General features: G+C 46.6%; 1 protein-coding gene across 13 annotated transcripts in view; it reads left to right on the top strand.

Annotated features, from left to right (window-relative positions):
• The window catches only part of LOC144931570 (janus kinase and microtubule-interacting protein 3-like), a 264,070-nt gene that overhangs the window by 54,600 nt on the left and 181,599 nt on the right, over window positions 1–27,871 (top strand). For 9 of the 13 annotated variants that reach the window (XM_078855562.1, XM_078855557.1, XM_078855563.1 and 6 more), the window contains exons 3-5: window positions 15,336–15,422; window positions 15,820–16,074; window positions 23,892–24,134. In XM_078855562.1, coding sequence (XP_078711688.1) covers window positions 15,336–15,422; window positions 15,820–16,074; window positions 23,892–24,134 — 585 coding nt within the window. The remainder of the gene's footprint in view (window positions 1–15,335; window positions 15,423–15,819; window positions 16,075–23,891; window positions 24,135–27,871) is intronic. The other 4 variants (XM_078855561.1, XM_078855558.1, XM_078855564.1 and 1 more) reach the window with 2 other exon arrangements.

Here is a 27,871-nt window from a genome sequence, read left to right as displayed (position 1 = left end):
GTTGAGTACTGCTGAAGAGGTTTGAGCACGACACAGGAATCAAGTGAAGTAAAACCGTTGAAAAGAGCAGCAACTCTTAATAGATGTATGGAGGCCAATGCACGGCCCTGCAATCTCTCATTCGCGCCACTTCTGACGAAAGAGGGCCTCCACTGGAGGGAGCCACGAGAGGGGGCCCCACCACCACCCCCACCCAGAGTGTAATCTTGCCGACCCTTCCACACTGGCCAGAGGCATGGGAGGAGATGGGAGTACACCCACCACACTTTCACTCGGCCACATGCGACCTGCCCCTCGGCTAACTGGTTGCACCCATTTGCTTTACGCCGCCGGGTGGACAGTGGTGGGGAGATTTAGGAAACTTGCCACGTTGTTTCGACTGTCACGGCGGGAAGATGGAACCGGCGACCTCTAAATCGCAGGTCCCAGATATTGAAACCGTGACATCACGGCAGTTTCCCTCGCTATATTGCCAAACCACCGTGACATATGAAGTAAATTATTATTTCTCTCACTCCATTATAAAAACTGCAACAAAAAAATTGGCCAACAAGCCATCATAAGACACATTTGACAGTCTCTGTCATGGGAGACACCGGTTCCTTTCACCAATATTCGGGTGAATCAAAGAGCCACATATATCCACATAATGCTTTGCATAAGTGTGTATGCATGCATGTGGAACTTCTTTCGCACCGTATATAGCCAACCACGCTCATCGGAGGTGCGGGGGGGGGACAACAACAAACTAAACACAAAGCAGTTTCTACTGCTAGGAATCGCCAGGTTACACCAGCCCAGAGGGGATTATGGTGTCCGTCCGTCGTGCATCAAAAAATAGGAGGGGTGGGGCTGGGTGGAGAGGGGAGGGTGGGGAGGGGCTGGGTGGGGAGGGGAGGGTGGGAAGGGGTTGGGTGGGGAGGGTGGGGAGGGGCTGGGTGGGGAGGGTGGAGAGGGGCTGGGTGGGGAGGGTGGGGCTTGGTGGGAGGGGTGGGGTTGGGAGGGGAGGGGCTGGGTGGGGGGTGGGAGGGGTGGGGCTGGGCTGGGTGGGGAGGGGCTGGTCACCCCATGGTGCCCTTATAAAACTCAACGTTTAACCTACTCACGCCGGCTTGTGCCCACCCTCACAGTTGGGCATATTTGCGGAATACACCACGCCGCCGTTGACCCTGGCCATTGACCGAGCAACCCAACGTTCCTACCAGCTCCCTCCGCAGGAATGTGTAAATACATATTTTGTCAATATATTGACTTCCTAATATGCATTCTTAAAGCATTGTCTCCGCAGCCTTTCACCTTTTTATAACTAAAGGTTTTCATGAATGCATTTTTCTACATAGTGGAGGGAATTGTAAATACCTTGGACTGGGAACTCTAATTTCTGGCAGACGTACAAAACCATTAAATGTCTCACTTAGAAGTTAATTGACAATGAACTAAACTCATTAGTTAATTTTCCAGGATGATACCCCTTGGGATATAGTCCCTACTTTAGTGGGGACTTCATGCGTGAACCCATGTGTATATCATCAAATTACAAGGATGATTAATTTTTAATTACTAGGGTTGTTATCCTTCGCATAGGTAAAGAGGGCAGAAGGTAACATATGAGACCCAACCTTGTCAGCATCACTTGTAAGTGTCCTACAATGGGCATCCACAAATCATGTCAACAGACAGTGTGAATCGGAGCAAGTGAGGGCTTCACCATTCTGGCGAATTACCCGATGCTGCTGGATGTTATTACCAGCGAAACGTCGTACTCAAAAACTGTAAATGTTGTGGTTTCACTCTTCAACACACCGGTGGGCTAAAGTAGTGAACTATTTGTCTTTTGTCAACGTGACACTTTTTTGCTGATTGGCCGTGTCGGGTGGTGGAGGGTTACGACACATTTATAAATAACGCGATCTAACCCAAAAACCTTTATTATGAATAATATTGGTCGCGAAAGCCTACGTGTTAAACTGAGTGTGAGATACTAGTTTAAATGGCCAAACAAAAATGACATTACCTTCATCTCTCAGCCATTGTCTATCTACTGCTCGATGAAGGCCATCTTATGCTATTGGCGAGCTGATGTTATCACTCCGTATGATCGTTGGACGAATTTCCATCCATTGGCTTCCGCTCTGTCATTATTCTTAACTATCTGCCATAATCGCTTCTAGCGACATCCCCTACCCAAACACACGTACTTTTCTTAACACTTGGAATTATGTCTTTAACCTAGTTATTATTATTACTCCCATTCTCATCAATATCACACCTCGCTAAAGTGTAATTGTGATTTATTTACAAACAACTTTGTGTTTCTCCGCTCGTCTCGGCTTCATTTAGCTAGTTTTATCTTCCCGTAGTATTCCATGTGTGCGAAGAATTCACAATTTAACTATCCAAACTTGCACAGCCTGCCTTTTGAGGTGTTCATAATACTCACCCATTTTGTAAAAAAATATCTAAAAAAATCTTCTCTCTCTGACGGTCCACTTACAGACACCGGTGAGAGAGCGTGCGGCCTTCAACCACACCCCGTCGACCCTCTCGCAAAAGCCGAGGGACTTTTTGCTAAAGGCTGTGCCGTGATATAGTAATAGGTTTTTACCCTTTCAACTGGTACAAAAACTGACACATTTATACAAGGCATCATGTTTGCAATAACCACAACACAAGCAGTCAAAATGCAAACAAAAATTAACAATTTCGATTTAAAGCTTTCGTGACTGCAGGGATTCATCTTCTTGGTTCTTTCGGTAAAGTCACGTAGAAGGGAAGTAATAAAGTAATAGAAATAAAACATAACAAAATAATTCTCACGACGTTTCGGCCTTCTCGACAGACCTGTTCTCCACCTGAAAACGGCTGCTTGCGTTGTGGCCGAAACGTCGTGAGAATTATTTTGTTATGTTTTATTTTTATTACTTTATTACTTCCCTTCTACGTGACTTTACCGAAAGAACCAAGAAAAAGAAACAACTCTGATGATGATAATGATATGTACTGTCCTTGAAGTTGATTGGTCCACACCCGAGACAGCTTTTCTTAGAGCCTAGTCTACACTGGTGTTGGACCAGATGACGCCAAAAGGCGTACAACTCAAAAACAGCGCACTATCAGAGTATTGAGAGCTCGGGTTAAGCATTTACACTATGAGACCTCCTTTACCAGTGGCAAAATATAGTAATAGGTTTTTACCCTTTAAACTGGTACAAAAACTGACACCTTTATACAAGGCATCATGTTTGCAATAACCACAACACAAGCAGTCAAAATGCAAACAAAAAGAAACATCTCTGATGATGATAATGATATGCACTGTCCTTGAAGCTGATTGGTCCACACCCGAGACAGCTTTTCTTAGAGCCTAGTCTCCATTGGTGTTGGACCAGATGACGCCAAAAGGCGTACAACTCAAAGACAGACAGCGCACTATCAGAGTTGTGCTGCGCCGTGATGTTTGTTGACCTCTATCGCGACTCTGCCCGCTCGGCGCACAGCGGCTGCTGCGTTCATGCGATGCACTGGCAGCAAGTTTGATTATTCGGTGACCTTTGTGGGACCTCGGCAGAATAATTACTCAAGCAGGTGATGGATTGACTTTGGCCGAACTGCAGAGTTAAGCATTCATGCCTGCATGATCCTGAAGAGTAATGCTTGGTCTCCGTGCTGTTGCTTATGTTTGATTTATTACTGTCCCAAGTCAAATCGCGCTCTTTTTTCGACCCATATTCATGAAATATCCATTTAGTTCGACAGGGCTTCGAGGCCTATGCCTCCACGATGCCTTCATGTGTTGTTAGCAGAATTTATGATCCTGGAGGATTCATTTGATGACCAATGAGGACGTGAAAATCACAATTTAGTCTTGAATTTCGATTTAAAGCTTTCGTGACTGCAGGGATTCATCGTCTTGGTTCTTTCGGTAAAGTCACGTAGAAGGGAAGGGAAGAAGCTTGCGTTGTGGCCGAAACGTCGTGAGAATTATTTTATTATGTTTTATTATTATTATTTTATTACTTCCCTTCTACGTGACTTTACCGAAAGAACCAAGAAGATGAATTTAGTCTTGGTACACGTGTGCCTCTAGACGGCTCCACAGTCGTGGCAGGGTGAAGCATAATGAGGGTGATGCAATGAACGAGGCAGTTGGATTTAAGACGTGTAGTCATGGGCAGCAGGGCGGCGTCGTGGTGAACACGTGTGCCTCACAGCAAGAAGGGGGTTTGGGTTTGATTCCTGACCTGGGCGCCTGTCTGCGTGGAGTTTGTATGTTAGCCCTCGTATCTGCGTGGGTTTCCTCCACGGTTATCTGGTTTCCAAAGCAACCACAAATAACAAAACTCCATACGTATGCATGTTGAACTTCTTTCACACCGTACGTAGCCAACCGTGCGAATTGGAGGTGCGTAAATGTAACTGATATTGGCCATACTGTTTATCTTAAAATGGTGACAATTACTCAATTGGGATTACACGGGGGGGGGGGGGGGGGGGGGGCGCAACATCGCCCCTACTTTGAAAACTTGGCAGGACCCTCCTGAAAGAGATTTGAGACTCCTGGGTGAAAACAAGTGTGATAGTCGTGTGTGTGGTACATCTATGTAGGTATTGTATGATGCAGTCGCAGTCGCAGTCAAACCTCTCTTATCCCATCACCCTGTTCACTGCAAGTCATGGTGCAGCACAAGTCATTTTTTCTTATTATCCGCACTTTTTTACAGTTAAAAAGAGTCATCTGCCTGTGGTCGTGGAAGGGAATAAATGAGTAAAAACCGGGTTGGCAGACATGACATATATTGTACAGATGCACGAGGGGCATCCGGCAGAGCTGAGAGAGGTGGGAAGAGAATGAGAACTTGGGATCAATGGCAACAGTGATGCTGGGTCGCTATGGAAATGTAGACCTGGGTGTCGTCAGGTTGATGTTCAAGCTGCAGGAGATGATTTTGCTTGGTGGGAGGAGATACATTGAGCAAAGTAGAGGGACCTTGATCGTACACCAAAGTACTGAGATTTCTGAGATAAATATAGGCCTCATTTGAAAATTACCGATTGGGAAGTTTAGGAGGTAATAGCTGATCCAGGAGAGAGATACTTAGTTATGGAGATGCTCAAGGAGGTTGGAATGGTCTTGGTGATAAAAGTAGCGTTGAGGCCGCAGTGTGAAGAAAGGTCATTGACCACATGTAGGAGAGCAGTTGTTGTAGAATGACCTTGGTAGAAATGAGATTGTGCTATGTCATGGTGACATTGGAGGGAGAGATGGTTGAAGAGGTGGGACAATATGACCATTTGTAGGACTTTACCAAGAAAAAATAGGTTTTGGGATAGGATGGAAATTTACAGGAATTTTCATATTCATTGTTGGTGATTTTGCAAGTTCTCAGTAGAGAAAAGGAACCCAAGGTGGGAGTGAGATTTAGGTGTGAAGTTAAGATTAGGAAGAGGTGAGAACTAGACGACAGAAAGCAGCAGAGGATAGAGAGTTATCTTCCATGAATGGCTATTTGCCATGATGCTGAGATGAGGAATTATTTCTCTTGCGAGAGAAGGGACATCGGGGGGAGTCAGAATGCTTATCAATATTAGACGGGGTTTGTACTGGACGCTTGGGAGCATGGGAAATGTGGTACGTGACATAAACTAAAACTAGGCTATTTTTATTTTACCAGGTAAGGCCCACTGAGCGATACAGCTCTTTTTCAGAAGCTACCTGGCCACAAATGATAGGCTCAACGAAGTGGCTTATCGTGTGGAAATGTACAGCAGCCAAATACTCTAAACGCGTGTTTCTAAATGTAGAGGGATCAACCACGAGGAACATGCAAACTCCAAATAAACAGAAGTCAGGGTCGGGATCGAACCCATGGACTCCTGTATACTAGGCGAGGTAGTTAACATCTCGCCACCGTGGCGCCCTGTCATATTGTTTGTGAGAAGAAGGGCACGGCTAGCAGTATATTCTAACACGTCATGGGAGATGAGAACAGCAGTGAAGAGGTTACTTTACTTGAAGTGGTAATTTCTCAATTGTGTTATCAGACGCAATTGTGTTATCTCGGAATAAAACGAATATATCTCTCCATGTTTTCTATCCCACCTTGGGGCATTGCAGAATGACGCAGAATGAGGCATAACATTCGTCACCAACGCGCCTCGCACAGCCCACCAGACGGTGAGCCCTTAGGCTGCGCCGAAGAGGCAGCTGTCTTTCCAAGTGCCGACGTCGTAAATGCGCCAATATGCCTGCGTTTTATTGAATCGAGTACAAAGCCAATATTCACAAAGGTGGTGGATTGAGACCAGAAAATTCAGTTCACAGCTCAAGGATTTTTTCTAATTTTAGATAGCGGCCGAGGATTCGGATGCAAGACTTCAACTGTGCTGACTCAGTGCCTTGTTACAGTCGTAAGCAGGGATCACCAGCCAGCTCCGTGGTTGAACGTTTTTTAAAGCTACGACTCCTCTTCGAATGTATTTGCATTGCCTTCGGTGCTAAGCCCAGTAAAATTACCTTCGGATTAGGCCCGTGTCGACCGTGCGTGGGAAGCATAGGTGGGTGTTGCTATTAAAAGTCGGCAGACACGGCGAAATATCATTCTTGCTAGGGCCGCCTGATTATTATTTACATACGGGATAACCTCTCAAAGCCGGACTCATTGGTGGGGGAGCCTTTCAGGTTGTGGAGGGACCCAATAGCCTGATTGCCACGGGCGGCAAGTGTTAATTTAAAGAAATTAGAAGTAGAATAAATGTCAAACGTGGGAGAGAGAGAGAGAGTGAGCACGAGACAGAGCCTTAGAAAAGCGGTGGACGAGAGCGGTGTTCATGCGCATGGCATCACAGATGAGCACAGTATCTGTAAATATATTGAACAAAAACACATTCGTCAGTAGCACTGCCTTACAGGGAAACATTCATCATAGGCGACGTTTCGAGCAATGGCCCCTTCTTCCATAGAGCGCATCGCCCGACGAGGCCATGTCTCGAAACGTCGCCTATTATAGATATGTTTTTACTTTTACAGCGGTGATATTTTGACGCACGTGTTGAATGTTTCGTTGTTGCTTGTGTGCCGCTTCCAATGCAGCAGTAACAGCATCGCCAAACGATTTGTTTGCAGGTTTAGGATTTCTCGCGCACATACGCTCGTGCCGTCTAGCACACGCGCCTTCATTAGCATGCGCACGGTGTTCCGGTCGGAGTTTATTGGGTTTATTTATTTTTGTCGGTAGCCTTCACCGGCTTACTCTGGCTTACCCGAATCCGGCTTGGAGATGTTTCGCTCTACGGGCTGCAGGCCTCGCAGCAACAGCTTCTTGGCGTCGGATGGTTCGTCTGTTCTCTTGTCGAGGAGCGGTCTCCCTGCCACCGATGCGTCGTACGCTCAGAAGACACCTCCGTCTGTTTTTGGCCACGTCGCGAGAACGGAGGACTCCCCTCCCGCTGCTGTCTCTGTCGACGCGGGCGAACGGCGGACATCGATCGGCCCCCGTCAAGGCACCGGTCTGGTCGGTCGTCCGAGCCGTTCGTCAGATCTAGTCGTGGCGCCGGGCTCACCTTGCCAGGAGGCCTCTTTCCAGCAACGAGGTGGAGCGCGGTTTCACTCTCTGATGATGTGGAATGCTTCATCATCGTCATCACGATCCCTGGGCAGATAGCCTGTAGGGTGTCCGCTGCACATTTCATCATTTGTTTCCACTTTCCTCCGTCTTGTGCCAATATGGTCAAGTAGTGCCACATCTTTCTGGTACCAATCTCTGGAATGCTTTGCGCAAACATATGTCTTCGTGCCACCATACATCTTTCGGGGGATATAAGCAGATTCTCGTGAAATGAACACGTATATTGAATGCGCTCGCGCAATCTGTAAATGTGCTGACGCGTCGTTGGTGATCATTGAGAAGACACTCAAGACATGGGGAGCAGCATTGATCACTCCAGATCCCTTACACTGTCACTCGCTGTGTAAATGATCTTTCACTGCTTTTGCCCCTGCTGATTGATTTTAAACTGGGGTTGACTGCATTGACCAGAAGATGATGTTTGTTGTATTTAACCACTCTGGCATTTCTCTCGATCAGTCGAAAGTGTCAAATGCCTGTTGGATGTTTTCCGAAAGGTCAACATTTTGTTGAGGAGCTGTTTACAGGAATCTATCTGCATGTCAATCGTTACAAGGCAGCGGAGCAGCACTTATTTTTTTATTAATCGAGCATTGAAACAGTACATTTTAATCACCCACTTGAAGACATTGTCTGTTATAACTCGTTTCATGAGGTGAAAAGGCATTCTGCCTGACCTTATTTAGCCAGAACAGCATCACATCAGGCCAGAGGACTACCTGACAGATGAGAGCACGCAACTCTATCTGTAGACGGGGCACGCGTAAGCAGACCCTTCTTACCCAACACTGGAGGGCTCGCTTTCATGCCCTACGAGGAAAGGTTGCTCAACGCCACCTACATTCAGTTCTTAGAGCTGAGTGAGGCCGAATATATTTTTTAAAGTCAGTAAAACCATGACAATACCTGCGGGGCTTGGGTTTAATCGTGACTTGACGGCCTCGGTTCAAACATCATTTTTGGAGCTTTTGGTGGAGAGCTCCAACATTGTCTCAACGCTGGAGTGTTTGGGGCGCAATAGTTTCCTGCCGTGCGATTCATGCTTCTGCATAGTGTCGAGATTTTCAAGAGACCGCTTATTACAACGTTAGATGCGGCGAAATAAAAGAAAACAAGAGACCAGGCGGGACTCTGTCTCGCATGAACTCTCGAGATTTGCCGCGGTAGTGCGTGGCAAAAGTTTACGGGAAGAAATATCTCGGTGCAACAACTTGCCGGGAAGACCACGCTAGGAGCAGTTAAGTCGGTTAAGTCTCCTCACGAGTGAGTAGTTTGCAGAGGGTTCGACAGATTGATCGCTGCAGCCGCCCCAGTCGTTGCTGCGGTTGAGTACAACGTTGCGCCGTCCAATGCAACGGGTCAGTGCTGGTGGCATTGACAAGCGCAGGGCTCTGTGGCGGCGTCAGATGGCAAAAATAATGAACGTGAAAATTGGCCCGAAATGTTTAATTTGTCTATCACAACAGTTATAATACAAATTAACAACTGCACCTGCTTTTAATTACTAGAACAAATGTAAAAAACAAAAACTGCACCTGCCTTCGTTGAGATTCACCGTCGCCATTTGAAAAGCAAACAACCCAGAGTAGAATATCATCATGAAATGTGATATCAACTTGTCTCGATGTGGTACCAAACAAAAGCTCACTCTGACTTAAGTCGAAGAGGACACTTTTTAAATTGCTGATGAATGAAAGCCCGTCTGAGAACCACAACCTTTTCTTTCGTTAGCTGCTTGGGGAGTTTGGCCATTTGCCATTGAGGGTTTTGTGATTGAGAGCATACAAATTCTGCACAAATGGATCAGCAATTTGTACGGGCATCTTGATTTCCAGGAGTGTGGGTATTTTACGCACACATAATTTTGATCACCTATGGTGTCAATTCTTACACTCGCTCTGCTATTGTTATTTTACCAGCTAAGGCCCACTGAGCTGCTTAGCTCTGATTCAGAAGCGACTAGGCCAGAAATAATAGCTCAACGAAGTGGTTTATTGCCTGGACATTTATAGCAGCCAAATACTCTGAATGCGTGTTTTAAAATGTGGAGGGGAAAACCGGAGGACCTGGCGAAAAATATATGCGACCACGTGGAGAGCATGTAAACACCAAATATACAGCAGGCGTCAGGGTCGGGATCGAACCCACAACCTCCTGCACACCAGGCGAGGGAGTTAACATCTCGCCACCGCGGTGTCCTATTTATATGTATAATAATTGACTATTTGCAATGAATGTGCAAGTGCGCTGCTGCCATGGTGTGATGGTGAGCACATTTGACTCGCAATCCAGATGTCACTGGGTTAATTCTCGCGGCGTGGCAGGTAAACAAGGGGCATTAACAAACAAAAAAACACTGCCTCTATTCGCCCAGGGATATCAATGGGTACTCCACAGTGCATTGGCAGATCATGTGCGGTGGGTACTCCCACTCTTTCCGCAATGTCTGGCCAGCGTGGAAGAGTAGGCAAAATACGCTCTCGATGGATTTTTGTTTTAGAGCTTCCTCGAGTGGAGACCCATTAATTTAGGTTCATTGATTAGCCAGCAGTGTGCAATTGGGACAAAGCAAATGAAAAACAATACAAACAAGACTTGAACAAATTTCGATTTAAAGCTTTCGTGACAGCGCTGTCTTCCCAACAGACCTGTTCTTCACCTGAGGACGGCTGCTTGCGTTGTGGCCGAAACGTCGTGAGAATTATTTTATTATGTTTTATTTTATTATTTTATTACTTCCATTCTACGTGACTTTACCGAAAGAACCAAGAAGAAGACATGAACAATGAGACAAATAGAAATGATTCTAGAATCGAATTGTTACAGTTTGTCTTATCATGTGATTATTGAGTGCGGGGGGAGGGGAGGAGGGATGTGGAATCACTCCGATGCGAGTGAATCACCAATCCTACCTCCTCCTCAGTGGATTACGGCACGCATCACCTCACCTAGCCAGTCACCCCCCCCCCCCCGACTCTTGTTGGTTTCATCCATGTGGTTGCTCAAGTGCATGATGCTGGGAAATCAATAATAATCATTGTTAATTGTGTGCTTCCTAGTTTGAAATTAATACCAGCTGTTCACTGCTGATTGTGATTGGTTTACATACTGTATATTTGTCTTATAGTTTGTGTGCATATTTATTCGATCACAAACCTATTCGAGGTTTCAATCCCAAGTCTGTCACGTGATTCGAAACCTCTGCGCACAGCATTGATTTGTAACGCTGTCCAAGTCAGCTCGAAGTCGTTAATGCATTTGATCTGCCCGTCTGTAGCGGCAGAGAGCGCGGTAACTCTCGTAAAGATGATCCAATATGAACTGAATTGCAGTAGAAAGAATCGTTCGTCGCTATTTTGGAATTGCCCTACAGAAAAGGGTCACATCGCGGACGTACCGCTCCTAGCGCAAGTGATGCCGTTATTATCGCTTGGTGAAGACAAAACGCGCGTTGGAGAGCACGCATTATTGAATACACCGTGATCTTTTTTCTATCGTGTTTCCAACCGTTTTCTTAAAAAAATATTTTTAAAAGGGTGGTAATTGAGTGCAAAGTAGCCCCGTCTGGCAGTGCTCTCAATCCAGACGACATCCACGCGCTCTGCTCACATATGCACTCTCACGCTCCACCGAAACATAATTCTTTCCAGAAAGGTCAAGCAACATGAACGCGCAATGAGTCAGACGCTTAAGTGCAGCATCTCCGGCTATTTGCAGCCGACGTATTTACATTCGAGAACATTAGCCGTTTTCTTGTCATGTCTGTAAGAACAGCATGGTGCTGTCTTGAAATTCATGTTTTACAGAATTGATTTCATTACAAACCAGCGGGCGTATTCCACTTGCATCACATCAGCTGATTCCTACTTAAAAGTAGGAGATATTCAGGGCGGTCAGTACTTTGGCGTCACCACGGCGCCTGGTGCCAGGCCAGGTGCACTTTGAGGCCACGTGAAGTGTCGAAGGCTCGCTGCAGGCAGGAGGAGGTCACGGTATAGATCCCAGGTGGTGACATGACTGAGATGACTGGCAAGATGCACCAGCTGTACCCCCTGCTGTGCCAACTGTGCGGACACACGAACGCAGAGATCACCACGATACTTTACATTGAGACTTGTCTTTGTGTTGTTTTTCGTTGCTAACATATCTCTGAATGAGGGACGTAAGTTCACAGGCTCACACGTCGCGTGTACATTATTATTTAATTACGTGCCTTTCCATTTTCCCCTTTCCTTACAGTTTTCCTTCCCCCACCCCTCGTACCCTCCTTCCCATCTTCTCCATTACTAAGCTAAAAAACGAAACTATTTATATGTTTCCTAGGTGAGGTCCACTGAGCTATACAGCTCTTTTCCAGAAGCAACCTGGCCACAAATGACAGGTCAACGAAGTGGCTTATGACGTGGAAATTTATAGCAGCCAAATACTCTGAACGCGTGATGTCGATTCTAAATGTGGAGAGGAAAACCGGAGGACGCGGAGAAAAATCTACGCGATCACGGCGAGAGAGATATGCAAACTCCAGGCGTCAGACTTGGGATTGAACCCACGACCTCCCGTAATTAACATCTCACCACCCCCATATAAACATTCACTTCTCTTCTCGAGACTGCCCAGCTGGGTGAGGCAGTGAACCCAATCCGGCCCACTCCACCAAGCCCAGCCGGTGTCGATATCGGGTTGGGGGGGGGGGGGTTGCTTTGCGGGATTTCTGCCACCCCCCCCACCCCTCCTTCTTCCTCTGTGGTCGGTGATGTGTAAACGGGGGGCTCGCGTTGCTTTGAAATTAAAAACAATACTCTTTGGTTATTTTGGTAAAGTCAGGTAGGTAGAAAATATAATAATCTTCACCTGAAGACGGTCGCTTGTTGTTGCGATCGAAACGTCGTGATCTATTTTTTTTTTTACCCACGTGACTTTACCGAACGAACCAAAGAGTATGGATTCCTGCAGTCACGAAAGCTTCAAATAAAAAGAATAACACAAATAAAAAACAAAATCTCTCAATGTTTTTTTAGCTTGACTGTTAGAGCTGGCCAATGAATGCCTCTCGTGCAGCACCAATACATACCGATTCCCGCTCACCTCCCCATCTCCCACAACTCCCTTCACTTTTCTCGTCCCGACCAAATGAGAATTATTCGAGAGTTGCTCTCTCTGCATCGCCTGTGCAGATTGAGGCATTGCCTCCGTACGGGGAAGCCCTCCTCTGCAACAGCAGTTACGGTGAACGTGGGTTTAACGCGGACGGGAGCCCAGGATGTGAACTTGAGATTCTCAGTGATGCGCGATCTTGCATTGTGAGTGTGTTTAAAGAAGGGCGGGGGCGGGGGCATGTCCAGTCAGTATTAATCAAACTTCAAAGACAACGCTCAACAGAATACGTAACGACGTGATCTGCTTTCGTCGAGCGTTCATTTAGCAGTTTGTATTATAAATATTATTCCTGCGTCTTCTTGGTCCTTTCGGTAAAGTCACGTAGAAGGGAAGTAATAAAATAATAAAAATAAAACATAATAATCGCCAACCGCGCGAATTATTATGTTTTATTTTTATGATTTTATTACTTCCCTTCTACGTGACTTTACCGAAAGAACCAAGAAGATGAATCCCTGCAGTCACGAAAGCTTTAAATCGAAATTATTCCTGCGCTTACAATGTTTTCTTCCAAGTAAAACCTCACTGATTCCCACGGCAGTTTTTTTCTCTCCAGGAGGGCCGGCCTTACATTTCCCAATGAAGCGATTTGTCAGTAATTTACAACATTTGGCAAATATGGACCTTGATCCCGACACACAATGGCCGACTTGGGCCAAAATAACTGCTTGTCGTTGTGTTTAGTTTGTTGTCGTTGTGTTTAGTTTGTTGTTGTTGTGTTTAGTTTGTTGTTGTTGTTGTTGTGTTTAGTTTGTTGTCCTTCCCCCACACCTCCGATTCGCGCGGTTGGCTATGTATGGTGCGAAAGAAGTTCATCATACATTCGTACATACATACGAACGTGCAATCACTGGGCCACGTCACAGCCCAATATGACTTTAGTATGAAAGCATCGAGGAGGGTGGCAGAGCCCTAATTAGGGGGGGAGGGGGGCTAGCCCCATTCAGCCACCCCTATGCTACGGGACTGGTGGTGCTGATAGGTAGGGCTGACACGTGCATTGCTACACGTCTCTTGGCCACCCTATCACCTCTAAACATGTGTTTAGAATGTTTGCAAAAAGGCATTCGTGGGTTGTAGCGTCGGTAATATATTTTGATAATGCTGTTAAATACAACACATATTGCGGGTCAGAAAAGCACCCCAAACTGCAATATGCTGATAAACTAAGGTGGCTCACAATAGAGCTTCCATGATTTCACATGTCCAGCGAATCTCGGGAGGGTACGTGTGGATACATTGCGGGGCCCATAACGTTGCTTCACGCAGCAATAAAGCCGAAGCCTTTCGGGCGGTGAATTTGCCGACCTAAATTCTCGTTGGCAATTCTACGTCAACGCGTGTGGAAAACAGCATCTGCAATCCCTTTTGGGAATTCCACCAGAAAAAAAATCGGTGAAAATGAAATACCGTTCTGTGCGCTGTGGGGGTGTTTTGGTGTTAGCCGTTTCGTGTGTGGGATGCATACGATACCGAGCGTCGTATTTGCTGGACTGAAGATTTAAGCGTGTTGTATGCAACATTATTGGGATGGTACATGCTCCAGCGCTGTGTTTGTGTGGGGGAGTGGTTGTGTAGTGGTTAGTTGGCGCGCTGCACTACGAACCGGTCGGCCCAATTTCGATTTAAAGCTTTCGTGACTGCAGGGATTCATCTTCATGGTTGTTTTGGTAAAGTCACGTAGAATGGAAATAATAAAATCATAAAAATAAACATAATAAAATAATTCTCACGACGTTTTGGCCACAACGGAAAGACAGCGTCTGAATGACGCTGTCTTTCCGACAGACCTGTTCTTCACCTGAGGACGGCTGCTTGCGTTGTGGCCGAAACGTCGTGAGAATTATTTGATAATGTTTTATTTTTATTATTTAATTATTTCCCTTCTACGTGACTTTACCGAAAGAACCAAGAAGACGGTCGGCCCAAGTTTAATTCCTATGGCCAAAATCGGTTTTGGTTATGTGAACTGTTCCTGGGTCTTCTCTCGGTCATTTCAACTTTAATATGTACCTTGTGCGGTTTGTAAAATATCATCACTGGAAAGACAAAAGTGGCTAGGCGTGGTACTGGCACACCACCCCCTCGTGCGCAATGCCAGCCTTCATCGGTGCTCGCTAACAGCACTTGCCCCAACAGTCTGTTGAGGGCAGCAGTGGTGATAGTCGAGTGCAATAATCACAGGTAGAATTTATGGCCATGTATTCCATAGGAAATTGGCTTCTGAACATATTCGGGGCTTCTCCCAGGTTGCCTTAAGCCTAAATAAAAAATATTTTACATGTATGAGTTCGTGACCAATTGTATCCATAGTAGAGGAGTTTTTTTTGGTTAGATCGCGTAGATCATGTAAAAAAAAACAACCCCTCTATTATGGCTGATACAAATTGTAAAAACAGTAAAAAAAAATGTCACACGAGTACAGTACTTGGAACCGTGCAATGCATATCTACATTTGTCATGGCATATTCACTGTAATTGGCAAGAAGTGGTTCTTGGAGTTCTACCCGGTAAGTGGACTCTTCCTCCACGTGCGATTGTGGTTGCCTACAGAATCCAATCAGCGGACTTTGCGACGACTGGCCTGGTGGGGACCATGCTGACCATTATCCTCTCCATTCTCGTCAACTGAGAATACAGGTTATCCCTCGATTTACGGAACATTCGGTTTATGAAATTTCGCGTGAACGCAACTGACAAATTGTGGACACTTTTCGATCGACGAAATCGAATTTTCACATGAGGCTGCGGCATCCATCCGCGGCAGCGTCATTGTGTCCCTGCAGTGCAACAGTGGTGACGCCTCCAAGTCACCTTTCCAGTCATTCCAATGTGTAGAAATTTTGCTGAGGTCCCTGAAAAGGTTAATAATTTTTGGCCAGCAAGATTGGACAAATAACTCCCGTGACCCGTAATGCTTGGGGAGGCCCCCTCCCACGAGAGAGGTCGTTCCTGGGGCAAAGCAGGACAGGTGGCGATACCTAAGCCCGTACACGGGGGTGGCACCTTTGTCTTTATTCTTGCGACGTGCGGACAGGTGAGCCGGCTGGAGCGCGAGAAGGTGCAGGAGGTGCGTGCGGCGCGCGAGCAGGAGCAGCGGCGGCACACGGCGGCCGTGAGCGAGCTGCGCACGCGGCTGCACGAGGAGCGCGCGCGGGAGGCGCAAGCGACGCGGGAGGCGCTGCTGCGGCAGCACGAGGCCGAGTTGCTGCGCTTGACGCGCATCAAGGACGGGGAGGTGCAGCGGCTGCACGCCACGGTGAGCGCGCTGCGCGACGGCGCCACCGACAAGGTACGCTCGCCCCTGCTGGCGGCTCTCCCACCGGCTCGCGACAATCCACCGAACGCCTGGCGGCTCTCCCACCGGCTCGTGACAATTCACCGAGCGCCTCGAGCTTATCGCTCTCTCGCTCTCTCTCCCCGATCACCCGAAGCCACTCACAGCGTTGTTAGCTGCCTTGTTCGCTATGCATGTATGTATGTTGAACTTTTTTTGCACCGTACGTAGCCGTCCGGGCTAATCGGAGGTGCTGGGGAAATGACAACAAACTAAACACAAAAAGCAGTTCTAAAGAAATTAGTTTTTCAATCTACACTTAAAAGTGCATAGCTCCAGTGGCTTCCTAATATCGGAAGGAGGAGAGTTCCAGACGGCCGCAGAAGCGCATCTGAAAGCGTGCGATTGAGCGACCATCTTTGTTCGATGGTTAGCCAAAAGTAATTATTATAATTCACAAGTGTCCGTCCGTCACGCTCTGCGTCTCCCACACGAAACGACGGAGGAAGACCAAAAATGTTTCTCTCGCCGAGGACACGACCACAATAAAAACTGCGCCTTTTGTGAATTTCCAACATTTTGACCCCGAAATTTCGAAACAACGTCTCGGAACATCCAATAGCCGGCCGTTTGTACACGAGGGTGCCATTGGAACACACCTTGCACTTCATTGCTCAAACACAGGAGGCAATGATCGATGACTGCTGGCACGTAGTCAGCGAATGCCACTGGGAAACGAGTAATGCCTTCCATTTCATATTTCTATGGTCAGATTTAATATGAAGACAAGGGTAGATCAAGGGTCATCAAGGAGTATTTACCTCCAACATTTGTCTAGCTGGATGTCTTAATAGTTGCTTATAAGCTTGCCGATATGTCGACACGAATAATATTTTTTTTTTATATTTCAAGGGGTTTAAAAGATATCCATAGCACTTTCAATTCACTTAAACCTTGGTACCAAGACTCCCATAAGGCCATGTGGAAGGCATGTGGCACAGTTTGGTGCCAGCTAACATAGAGTGCGATCGTGTCACTGCAGTTCTCTGCGGTGAGTACAGTACAATGTTTTTTAAAAACAACCGCGCTACACCTCTCTAAATAAAAATACCGAGATTCAGCGGTGAACAGGACACCACCCACCCCTGCAACTTGCAGACGTCTCGGAACGGGAAAGGGTTCAATTGTATCCCACGCAAGTAGGTGGGCAGCGCTAGTCTCGGTATATTTTACAAACGTTTGCCTGCTCAGTTTAAATGGTAAAGGTGCAGGCCTGCAAAGGGAGCTCTTGGGACCCCCTATAGACAGTATTTTAGGCCTCCTCTTCCACCCTTTGGCTGATACCTTGGTGCATCATGCGCTTTTGGATGCGCTTCTGTGGCCGTCTGGAACGCTCTGCACTTTCAAATAATTTCGACTGAAAACTCATTTGTTTAGAACTGCTTGTTGTGCTTAGTTTGTTCCTCCTCACCTCCGATTAGCACGGTGGGCTCCGTACGATGCGAAATAAGTTCAACATATGCACACGGTAATGTAATTTGAATTAATTATTCTTATTATTATTACGTTTGTTTGCTCAGAAAAGCCTCACTGAAGCCCAAAGCCATTTTTTAAGGAGAGTCCTGCCCAATCCCAATTGAGTATTTTGCGGGTAAATTTTCAGCATCGGGATGCTTGGTCAAGTCGAGTTTCATTGTGCGTGTTTTTCATCTTTTGCGAGTGAAACGGAGAACCCGGAGACAACGCATGCAGAAGAGGGGGAGAGAATACAAACTCTACGCAGGAATGGTTTCTACTCCCGAGGCACAAGGGTTACCATTGGCGCCACGATTCCCGCCCTTAAAATGTTTACTTTCTGCATTTGGATGCTCGGCTAAGTTTGCTCTCGGATAAATAAATACATAAATGGCAGCCTGGCGCGTGTTTGTAAAACGCGGAAAGAGTTATTTCGCCCCGTGCGGGATGCCTACCTATACATTTCCTGTGCTGCTGCTGCGTGCAATTTTACAAAACTGACTTTGATGATGGATTGTGATCAGGGTGCCGTATTATCAAATTGCCTATTGTAGGCACTCTGCCTAGTGCCTACGAAAAATGAAGAGCCTACGACAAAAAATGTTGACCATCTTTTATATATTTAGACAGCAAGGATAGGCAACAGTGTTTATACAAAGAGGCAGAGTCATGTCAATGTCAATCGGTTTTTTTCATTAGGTGAGAGAGAGGAATTAACACCGTAGACGAACTTTTCCATTTATTTCATTGCAAAATTACCAATAACGTCTTCAAATGGTGTTTTTTTCCCCGCACAATCAAGCGAGTGACAGCGGCAGTAGTAGTAACGTGGGGCAGCAGCAGCAGCAGCACCAACCGTAGAGACTTATCACTGAAGGCCTACGAAACAGAAGTGCCTAGGGGCCGACAAGAACATTATTCCGGCCCTGATTGCGATAATATTCATATAGTTTAACACGTAGGCTTTCGCGACCAGTATTAATTATAATAAAGGTTTTTGGGTTAGAGCGCATTATTATAAACTAGCTTGTTTGTCCGTCCTAGGACGGAAGCTGTAATTTTTACGAAAAAATTGACCAGAGTATAATTGTATCTTGTGTAAATTTAATGGCAGTGAATCTTGCACAAAAGTATGTCATCAAACACTTCACTGCATTTCACTGTAGCACTGTATTAATGGCAGTGATTCTTGCAAAAAAACTACGTCATAAAACACCTCACTTCATATCACTGTTGCGCTGTATTTAACTGACCTAAAATTTGTTCAAACTCACTGCTCTGATACTTTATTATCTTCTGCTTTCGCTCACTGGGGTTGAAATAAATTGGAATTAGATACAATATCAGGAAAAGCATGGAGAAATGTCTATTTTATCATAATTTAGAAGCACAAATTAGACTTACGTTTTGTTTCAAGCGCTGAAGAAATAAATAAAGGCACGAAATTAACTTTGTTGCTGTGTATAATTATTTATTTGAATCACAATAAAGAAACGTCAAACTTGAAGCGAATTAACGTTAAAAAAAATGTTTTTCCGCTCAACATTTTTCTGCATTAGTGTCAAAATCCACCTGTTCTCATGATTATTAATGACGAGGGGGGGGGGTACATGTGGAGGACCCCACCTGTTCATGATTATTAATGAGGGGGGCTGGTCGACGCGGAGTGACGTCACGTGCGTTACACACAGACATTCTTGGCTCATTATATATTTATATAAATGTGTCGCAACCCTCCACCACCCGACACGGCCAATCGGTAAAAAATGTGTCACGTTAACAAAACGCCAATTAGTTACTGAAGAAGTTACTGAAGAAGTTACTTATTGACGTTTTGTCAACGTGACACATTTTTTACTGATTGGCCGTGTCGGGTGGTGGAGGGTTGCGACACATTTTTAAATAACGCGATCTGACCCCAAAACCTTTGTTATGAATATTCACGTAGCTGCCTGTAATAGGGGAAATAGAAACAGAGTATGTGGGGTGAGAGGGTTCCCTTCTTTAACAGACCTCACGTAGAAATACGTGAATTTATTTAAGTGCACGTTACATGATTCTAGATTTGAAGCTTTCGTGACTGCAACGATTCATATTCTCAGGTTTTTTCGGTAAAGTCACGTAGGTAAAACATTAAAAGTAATGAAAGTAAAATAAAACAAAACAAAAATAAAAATAAAATTCACGACGTTTCGGAGGCAACACAAGTCTCCGTCATCAGGTGGGACCGTCACAGCCAGATTAGCTGCATCAAGTGAAGCAATGATTCAAAATGTAATCCCTTATAAGCAAGTTGAAGGGGGGGAGGAGAGGGGGGGGGAGTTCATCAGAATGTGGTAGCCAATGAATGGAACGTATCGGGAGGGAGGGGGGTGGGAGGGGGAGGGAGCCAACAAAACATTTGGCGACGGCTTGGACGCGGCTGCTGCGCACGCCAACACAATGGGCAGAAAGGGGGGAGGGGAGGTCTGATACACATGATAGAACAAAGGAACGAAAATGCCCATGTTTATACCAATGCAGGCTGAAAAATGAAGAGAGTACTGTTAAAAATAACTGGGGATGTTAACACTCGGTGAAGTAAATTAAAATAGTGCCTGTCAGATAAGATGGTCCAAAAAGTGTAATTAAGTCTTTTTTGCGTGGTTAATAACATCTTTCCAGTGATTACTGAGTTTGTACCCATCATCACGGTTGAAATTATGTCTGTGTTTGTATATTTGTATGGCTTCGTGTACAAACCTTTGATGGTAGCCAGGAGGCTTGCAGAGAACCTTGGTCTCGGAAAAGACAATATCATGAGAGCCCGCCGAGTTGTAGCAATGATCGGCAACGGCCGAAGAGTCAGTTCTGCCGTGTTTCAGATCTGACTTGTGCTCGCGGACACGATCAGCAACATGACGTTTTGTTTCTCCAATGTAGCAATCACCACAAATGCAACTCAATTTGTAGACTCCAGGATACTGTAAGTCAGGAACGACATCCTTCACAGATGGAATCAGATCACGGATTTTATGCACTGTGCTGAATCGGACTTGGATCTTATGTTTGTTTAGAATTTTGGAGATCTTTTTGGTCACGCCTGCTATGTATGGTAACGTGATAGTTTTGGTCGGAGTTTCATGTGGTTGTTTCTGTGTGGTGGGAGAGACAGCTTGGCGGATAGTACGGTCAGAGTATCCGTTCATCCTGAGGGCCCGATGTACATGTCTTAATTCATCAGTCAGGTGGTGTTGGTCAGAAATGCCATGGGCTCTGTGGTATAGCGTTTTGATGAGAGAATTCTACCTGAAACCGGATTCCCACCACCACCCATCTCAAAAGAATTCTCTCATCAAAACGCTATACCACAGAGCCCATGGCATTTCTGACCAACACCACCTGACTGATGAATTAAGACATGTACATCGGGCCCTCAGGATGAACGGATACTCTGACCGTACTATCCGCCAAGCTGTCTCTCCCACCACACAGAAACAACCACATGAAACTCCGACCAAAACTATCACGTTACCATACATAGCAGGCGTGACCAAAAAGATCTCCAAAATTCTAAACAAACATAAGATCCAAGTCCGATTCAGCACAGTGCATAAAATCCGTGATCTGATTCCATCTGTGAAGGATGTCGTTCCTGACTTACAGTATCCTGGAGTCTACAAATTGAGTTGCATTTGTGGTGATTGCTACATTGGAGAAACAAAACGTCATGTTGCTGATCGTGTCCGCGAGCACAAGTCAGATCTGAAACACGGCAGAACTGACTCTTCGGCCGTTGCCGATCATTGCTACAACTCGGCGGGCTCTCATGATATTGTCTTTTCCGAGACCAAGGTTCTCTGCAAGCCTCCTGGCTACCATCAAAGGTTTGTACACGAAGCCATACAAATATACAAACACAGACATAATTTCAACCGTGATGATGGGTACAAACTCAGTAATCACTGGAAAGATGTTATTAACCACGCAAAAAAGACTTAATTACACTTTTTGGACCATCTTATCTGACAGGCACTATTTTAATTTACTTCACCGAGTGTTAACATCCCCAGTTATTTTTAACAGTACTCTCTTCATTTTTCAGCCTGCATTGGTATAAACATGGGCATTTTCGTTCCTTTGTTCTATCATGTGTATCAGACCTCCCCTCCCCCCTTTCTGCCCATTGTGTTGGCGTGCGCAGCAGCCGCGTCCAAGCCGTCGCCAAATGTTTTGTTGGCTCCCTCCCCCTCCCACCCCCCTCCCTCCCGATACGTTCCATTCATTGGCTACCACATTCTGATGAACTCCCCCCCCCTCTCCTCCCCCCCTTCAACTTGCTTATAAGGGATTACATTTTGAATCATTGCTTCACTTGATGCAGCTAATCTGGCTGTGACGGTCCCACCTGATGACGGAGACTTGTGTTGCCTCCGAAACGTCGTGAATTTTATTTTTATTTTTGTTTTGTTTTATTTTACTTTCATTACTTTTAATGTTTTACCTACGTGACTTTACCGAAAAAACCTGAGAATACGTTACATGATGTTTACGCTAATTAATCAATGGGTTTGCGTGTAATATAAATACGAATTTGAACACGATGCTTTCTAGTCAACAAACAGTTGCCACTCTTCATTTAATCACATTCTTTTTGCAACAACCTATTCGTTTAATAGATTTAATAAATGAATTAGCTTTCAACAACTTAATAATATATTTATTTGCACATGATTAACGAATTATATGCTTTTGACGGTCGTAATTACATGTTTAATAGTGAGCCAAATATGAATTGCATTTTAATGTATGAAAAAATATAATTAATTGAATGGCATAGATATTATATTTCCTGTTAGAATGTAAGATCTTTCATAGTGATGTTGCAGATTATATTTGTACATACACCTTGCAGATTATATATATACCATACTCTTAGGTTTTTTCAGGAAAGTCACGTAGGAAAAAAATAAATAAAAAATAATAGAAGAATATATAGAAATAAAATAATAAATCACGACGTTTCGGAGGCAACACAAGCTTCCATCTTCAGGTGAAACCGTCACAGCACAATTGCTGTATAAAGTAAAGAGAAGTCCCAAGAAACCCGACCTTGTATATATACTGGTTACTTGATACAGTAATCGTACTGTGACGGTTCCACCTGAAGATGGAAGCTTGTGTTGCCTCCGAAACGTCGTAATTTATTATTTTATTTCTATTATTTCGTCTATTATGCGATATTATTTATTTATTATTATTTATTTTTTACCTACGGGACTTTACAGAAAAAACCGAAAAGTATGAATCCTTGCAGTCACGAAAGCTTCAAATCTAGAATATATATACCAGTATCTGCAGGTTTCTATTTATAAGCACATCCATCTTCAATCTGGTATATTGTCACATTTGCGCATTTTTTTTCCTCTTGACAGACATCTCCAATTGTTTATCAAAATCGTTGTGAACGACATTCATTTTGTTCGTAGTTAAGTTACTCGAACATTGCCGGCGGTTCATTCGCGTTGGAGGTTATGATGGTTTCGTCGTCATGACATCTCAGATATGTTGAGCGCTTTCACTCAAAATGTTTATACCCCTGCTTTCCTGACTCCTCTTCAGATTAAACATTTTCTTACGTTATACATGTACTCTCAGTGTAGCTGTTGCTGATTTTTGTCGATATATTTTGTTAAGGCATTGGTCTGAGAGAGCTGTGATGATTGCATCAGTCTTGACTGAAAAAAAATGCCTTTTCATAGTCGACAGCAGGCTTTTGTAGTATTTCCTACGTGGCCTTCGAGTTATCGTGATGGACACTCACCAGAGACTGCCACGTTTAGAGGTCGTGTGTATGCGGCACTTCTTCAAGAACTGTCACATTATTCAGTTGCTGAAGAAGCTCGCAGCCCGTGGAGCAAAACACGCGGCGCTTACCCGAAAAACACATGCAGAAGATTTATTGACACTTGCGTTTGAACTAAAAACTCTTTTTTAATTTACCAGGTAAGGCCCCACTGAGCTATATTACTCTTTTTTCAGAAGAGCCCTGGCCACAAACGATTTGTGCACGCGTTGAATATTGCCGCTTGTGATTTTTCTCGGACATGGCACGCCGCCGCTTGTCTCTGCATTACGAAGAGGCGCTAATTGTCTCAACGGCCTGACGTTCGTTCATCAAACGCGTCGGTCGCTCGATCGATTGATCGATCGAGCAAGGGTGGCACGCGAGCAAATGAATAATGGAGCACAACCGCGGGCCACCGGCTCCGCTCGTCTCTCCCCCACCCCCCCACGCGGCTCCCGCCTGCCCGCACGCCCGCCCGCGCGTGCCGCAGGCGCGGACGGCGATGCTGAGCGAGGCTCGCGAGGAGGCGCGGCGCTCCTTCGAGGCGGAGCGCTCGCGACTGCAGAGCGAGGTGGAGCAGCTGAGGTGGGCGCGGCGCAGCGCCGAGGAGACGCTCGGCACCGTGCTGCAGGCCGACCGACAGAAGGCGTCCGAGCTGCGCGCCTCCCACCACCTGCACCAGGACGAGATGGCGCGCGTCAAGCGTGACTGCGAGCGCGAAATCCGCCGCCTGGTACGATGCGCGCACAGGCGCACGCACGCACGCAGGCATTGGCTCGCTCGTGCGCGTTCGCTCGCTCGCGCGTGTGCACGCATGACCTGGTGCGTCCGCGTTTACGGCTTGGGTGGTGGAAGGAGGCGGCCACTCACTCAGCCTGCCACTCACTCAGCCAATTGCTCATTCCTTAAATCTTGACTTAAAGCTTTCGTGACTGCAGGAATTCATATTCTTGGGTCTTTCGGTAAAGTCACGTAGATAGGTTCAAAGAAAATAACTTTGAACCTATCTACTTGACTTTACCGAAAGACCCAATAATATGCTCATTCCTTCATTCACCCAGCCGCTCACTCACTGACTCACTCACCTACTCGCCCACCCTGCAACTCAGCCAATCGCTCATGCACTCACCCAGCCACTCACACGCTCATTCACTCACATCAGCACTCACCCACTCACCCAGGGGGATGATGCTTTACCTTGTCTGAGTACTGAGCTGGCACCACTGGGAACCTGCGAAAGAGCCCTGTGTTTCCATGTTCAAGGACAGCTCTTTTTGTCAATCCACTGCTGGAGAAGGGCCTCCCTTTTCCATGCAAGTCATGGGGAATATTTGAGCATACTTCACCATGCTGGTCACTGCAGGTTGGCAAATGCAGGGAGCTCAGACGTGGGAGCAGAGACGTACAGTATACCAATCGATTTTGCCGCACTGCCGTCTGTTGTCCACCACGCAACTCCAGTAAGCCCTGTTGGTGCCTGGTGATAACCCATCTCAACACTTTCCAGGCTCAACCCTGCTGAGCTTCTGAGATTTGATGAGATAGGGCACACCTGATGTCGCATAGTTCCTCACATGATAGCGTCAGTGTCGTCTCAGTTGTCTCGTTGTTGCCTCCATCAACTTACAGCCTCAGTTGCAAAATTGATGACCACACAACAGAAAAAAGTGAATATTTTACGTACCACTTAACGTAATTCTATGATTTCCAGTTCCCAATGTTACTTCTGTAGGTACACAGAAAGAAATAGAAACTTGTTTATCAGCTCACCGTGCATTGTTGTAGTTATGCAAGGTGACTTTTTTTGTTGCTTTCATGAATACTGACGTGGTACAGGTGCACTTCTGCTATGGCCTGGTGTCCACAATGAATGGAGGTTATTTTTTGTCTCGCTTAGATGCCACGCAATGTAACCCAGTGAAGGAAATAAACAGAGGCAGCGTGGCGCTTGACTCTTCGCGGAGTGAATCGCAGGCGTCGCAACACCGTGCGTTCTCACACACGCAGAGACACGGATGAGGCTGGTCATCAGCCACCATGACCACAGTGGCATTTAGTGACTCCTATCCATCAAACACAGCTCGGGGACTGTTTAGAAAGGGATAACTATCGCGAGTACAACTACCAAACTTATTATTTTTTATATATATAATGGACATATCTAGGACATGCAGTGTGGAATATCAAAAAGGCCTGGAATTAATCTAATTTAACTCTCTCCTATCAAATGCGTCTACTCCCTCTTCCAGAAACATAAAATGTGTCGTTTAAAAATCATCAACCTGTAATAAAGGATTCGATCCTGGGTCTGTCTCCGTTGTCCTTTAATCGGGTTCTTACACTTGTCCCACACGGCCCTCGCTCAGAGCTCTCCCCTTGGCAGCTCCATAGCTACCCTCGCTCCCGTAGCCTCCACACCTCTGCAGCTCTGCTGCAGATCCCCTGTGCAGTCCTCCGGCTGCCCTCACTGCAGCTCCACCGCTGCCCTCACTGCAGCTCCACCGCTGCCCGTCGTTCCTCCGCGCTTGGTCACCGCTGGCCGACGGTGCCAAGTCTTACTCTGCGTGTGTGTGGCGATCTCGCCACTCCCCGACCTCCGCCCTGCGTGGCCTCACTCTAACTCTATCTCCCACACTCCCCCCGTCTCTTCCGGTATCTCTCCCTTAAGACCTCACCCCTCTCTCCCACGTGACCTAACTCCTCCCCCCCATGACGTCATATCCGCGAGGCCGTTTACGCCCGCATTGCACCACCCTCCCCCGTAGAGAAAATCCAGCCAACCTCGGCTGAACAATAACGAGACAAGTAATGCGAGCGAACACAACCATCACACATTCAAGGACAACGAAGCATACAATAAATATAACAACAACAACAAACACAACAGTAAAATTCAACGAAATGTAAGGGACTTTGAGCGCGTTCGGGTCGCCGGTCCGTCCCGGACGGGCGGTGGCCCTCCTGCAGACCGGGAACGTGACGGGGTTTTAGGAGCGACAGGATGAAGTCCTCCTGTCGCTATTGGAGGCCCGTCAACGTCCCGGTCTCGTGTCCTTGAAGGCCCAGCGTCGGGGGTGCGTCGCGATCGTGTCTGCGACGGGGTCGGAAGGGCGGCGGGGCTCGGAGTCCCCGCAGCCGTGGTAGGCACACCCCGAGCAGAGTCTCCTGTCTCCAGCAATGTCACGGCCGGCTTGTCTGTAAAAGGCACGACAGGCGCTCTTGCAAGGTCAACAGGCACAGGCAAGGATGAGTCGGCAGCCACAGACCCCGGCAAGGCAACATCGGGAGATGACGCATCGTTTCGAGGGGCCACATATGGTTTCAAGCGCGACGTGTGAACGAACCAACGCCGAGATCCAAACCGAACACGCGCAGACTGTGGGTTGGGAACCTCGATGAGGCGAACCGGCCCTTGCCATGGTTTGTGTAATTTAGGAGAGGTACCTGGCCGCACCTGCGGGCAATGGAGCCAGGCCATGTCCCCCACCTTCCAGGGGCACTCCCCCTTCGAGCGTCGAATACACCACTCATTCCGGGCCTGGGCTTTGGCAGTAGCCATGCGGGCCCCCTCCCGTGCCTCAGTAACCCGGCGAACGGTATCCCGAATGTAATCAGGAAGAGGCTTAGCAGGTCCCCTCACTCCAGTTCCCAACTGCACATCCATTGGCGGCATGTTCTCGCGACCATACATAAGGAAAAACGGCGAATATCCTGTAGCCGCATGCGGCATCATTCGGTATGCCGAAAGTACCCCAGGGATATGCAAATCCCAATCCGATTGTTTTTCACTCACGGTGTGACACAACATGGCGGACAAAGTCCGATTTAGCCGTTCGACCATACCATCCGTTTGCGGGTGGTAGGGAGATGTCCGTATATTTTTAGTTCCAAGAGCCGCGCACACCTCCCCCAACAATTTAGAAGAAAAATTACGGCCTTGGTCTGTGAGGAGCCTCTCCGGCGCCCCCTTGTCCATAACGTACCCGAATAGAAAGGCGTCTGTGATAGACGCCGCTGACTGGTCAGGCAAAGGCCAGGCCATCGGCCAGCGGGAGAGGTACTCCACCCCAACTAGCAAGTATTTATTTCCCTTAGCGGATGGCGGGAAGGGTCCCAAAATGTCCAACGCCACCAATTCGTTAACTCTAGACACCTGAATAGACTGTATGGGCGGCACATATGATTGTTTAGGTGGTTTTCGCCGGGCACAATCGGGACACGCGCGAACGTGACCGACGACATCCGTTGTCATGCCGTGCCAAAAATAGTCTTGCTGCAGCGTCAATAGGGTCTTCTGCACCCCCAGATGTAAAAGCGTGTCCCCATGTAGAGTCCTAATCAACTCGTACCGCAAGGATGCGGTACAACCAGACGCCAGCGTTCCTGTAACCCTTCCCTCCACATCAGCAGACCATCCAGTCCCCCACTCTTCTTCGCAGTCCGATTCCGTAATGAGATCAATGAACCATC

This window comes from Lampetra fluviatilis, chromosome 4 (genome assembly GCF_964198595.1).
Source record: "Lampetra fluviatilis chromosome 4, kcLamFluv1.1, whole genome shotgun sequence".
NCBI classification, from domain to species: Eukaryota; Metazoa; Chordata; class Hyperoartia; order Petromyzontiformes; family Petromyzontidae; genus Lampetra; species Lampetra fluviatilis.
Note: the sequence above shows the minus strand (reverse complement) of the source record. Positions and strands in the feature narration are given on the sequence as shown.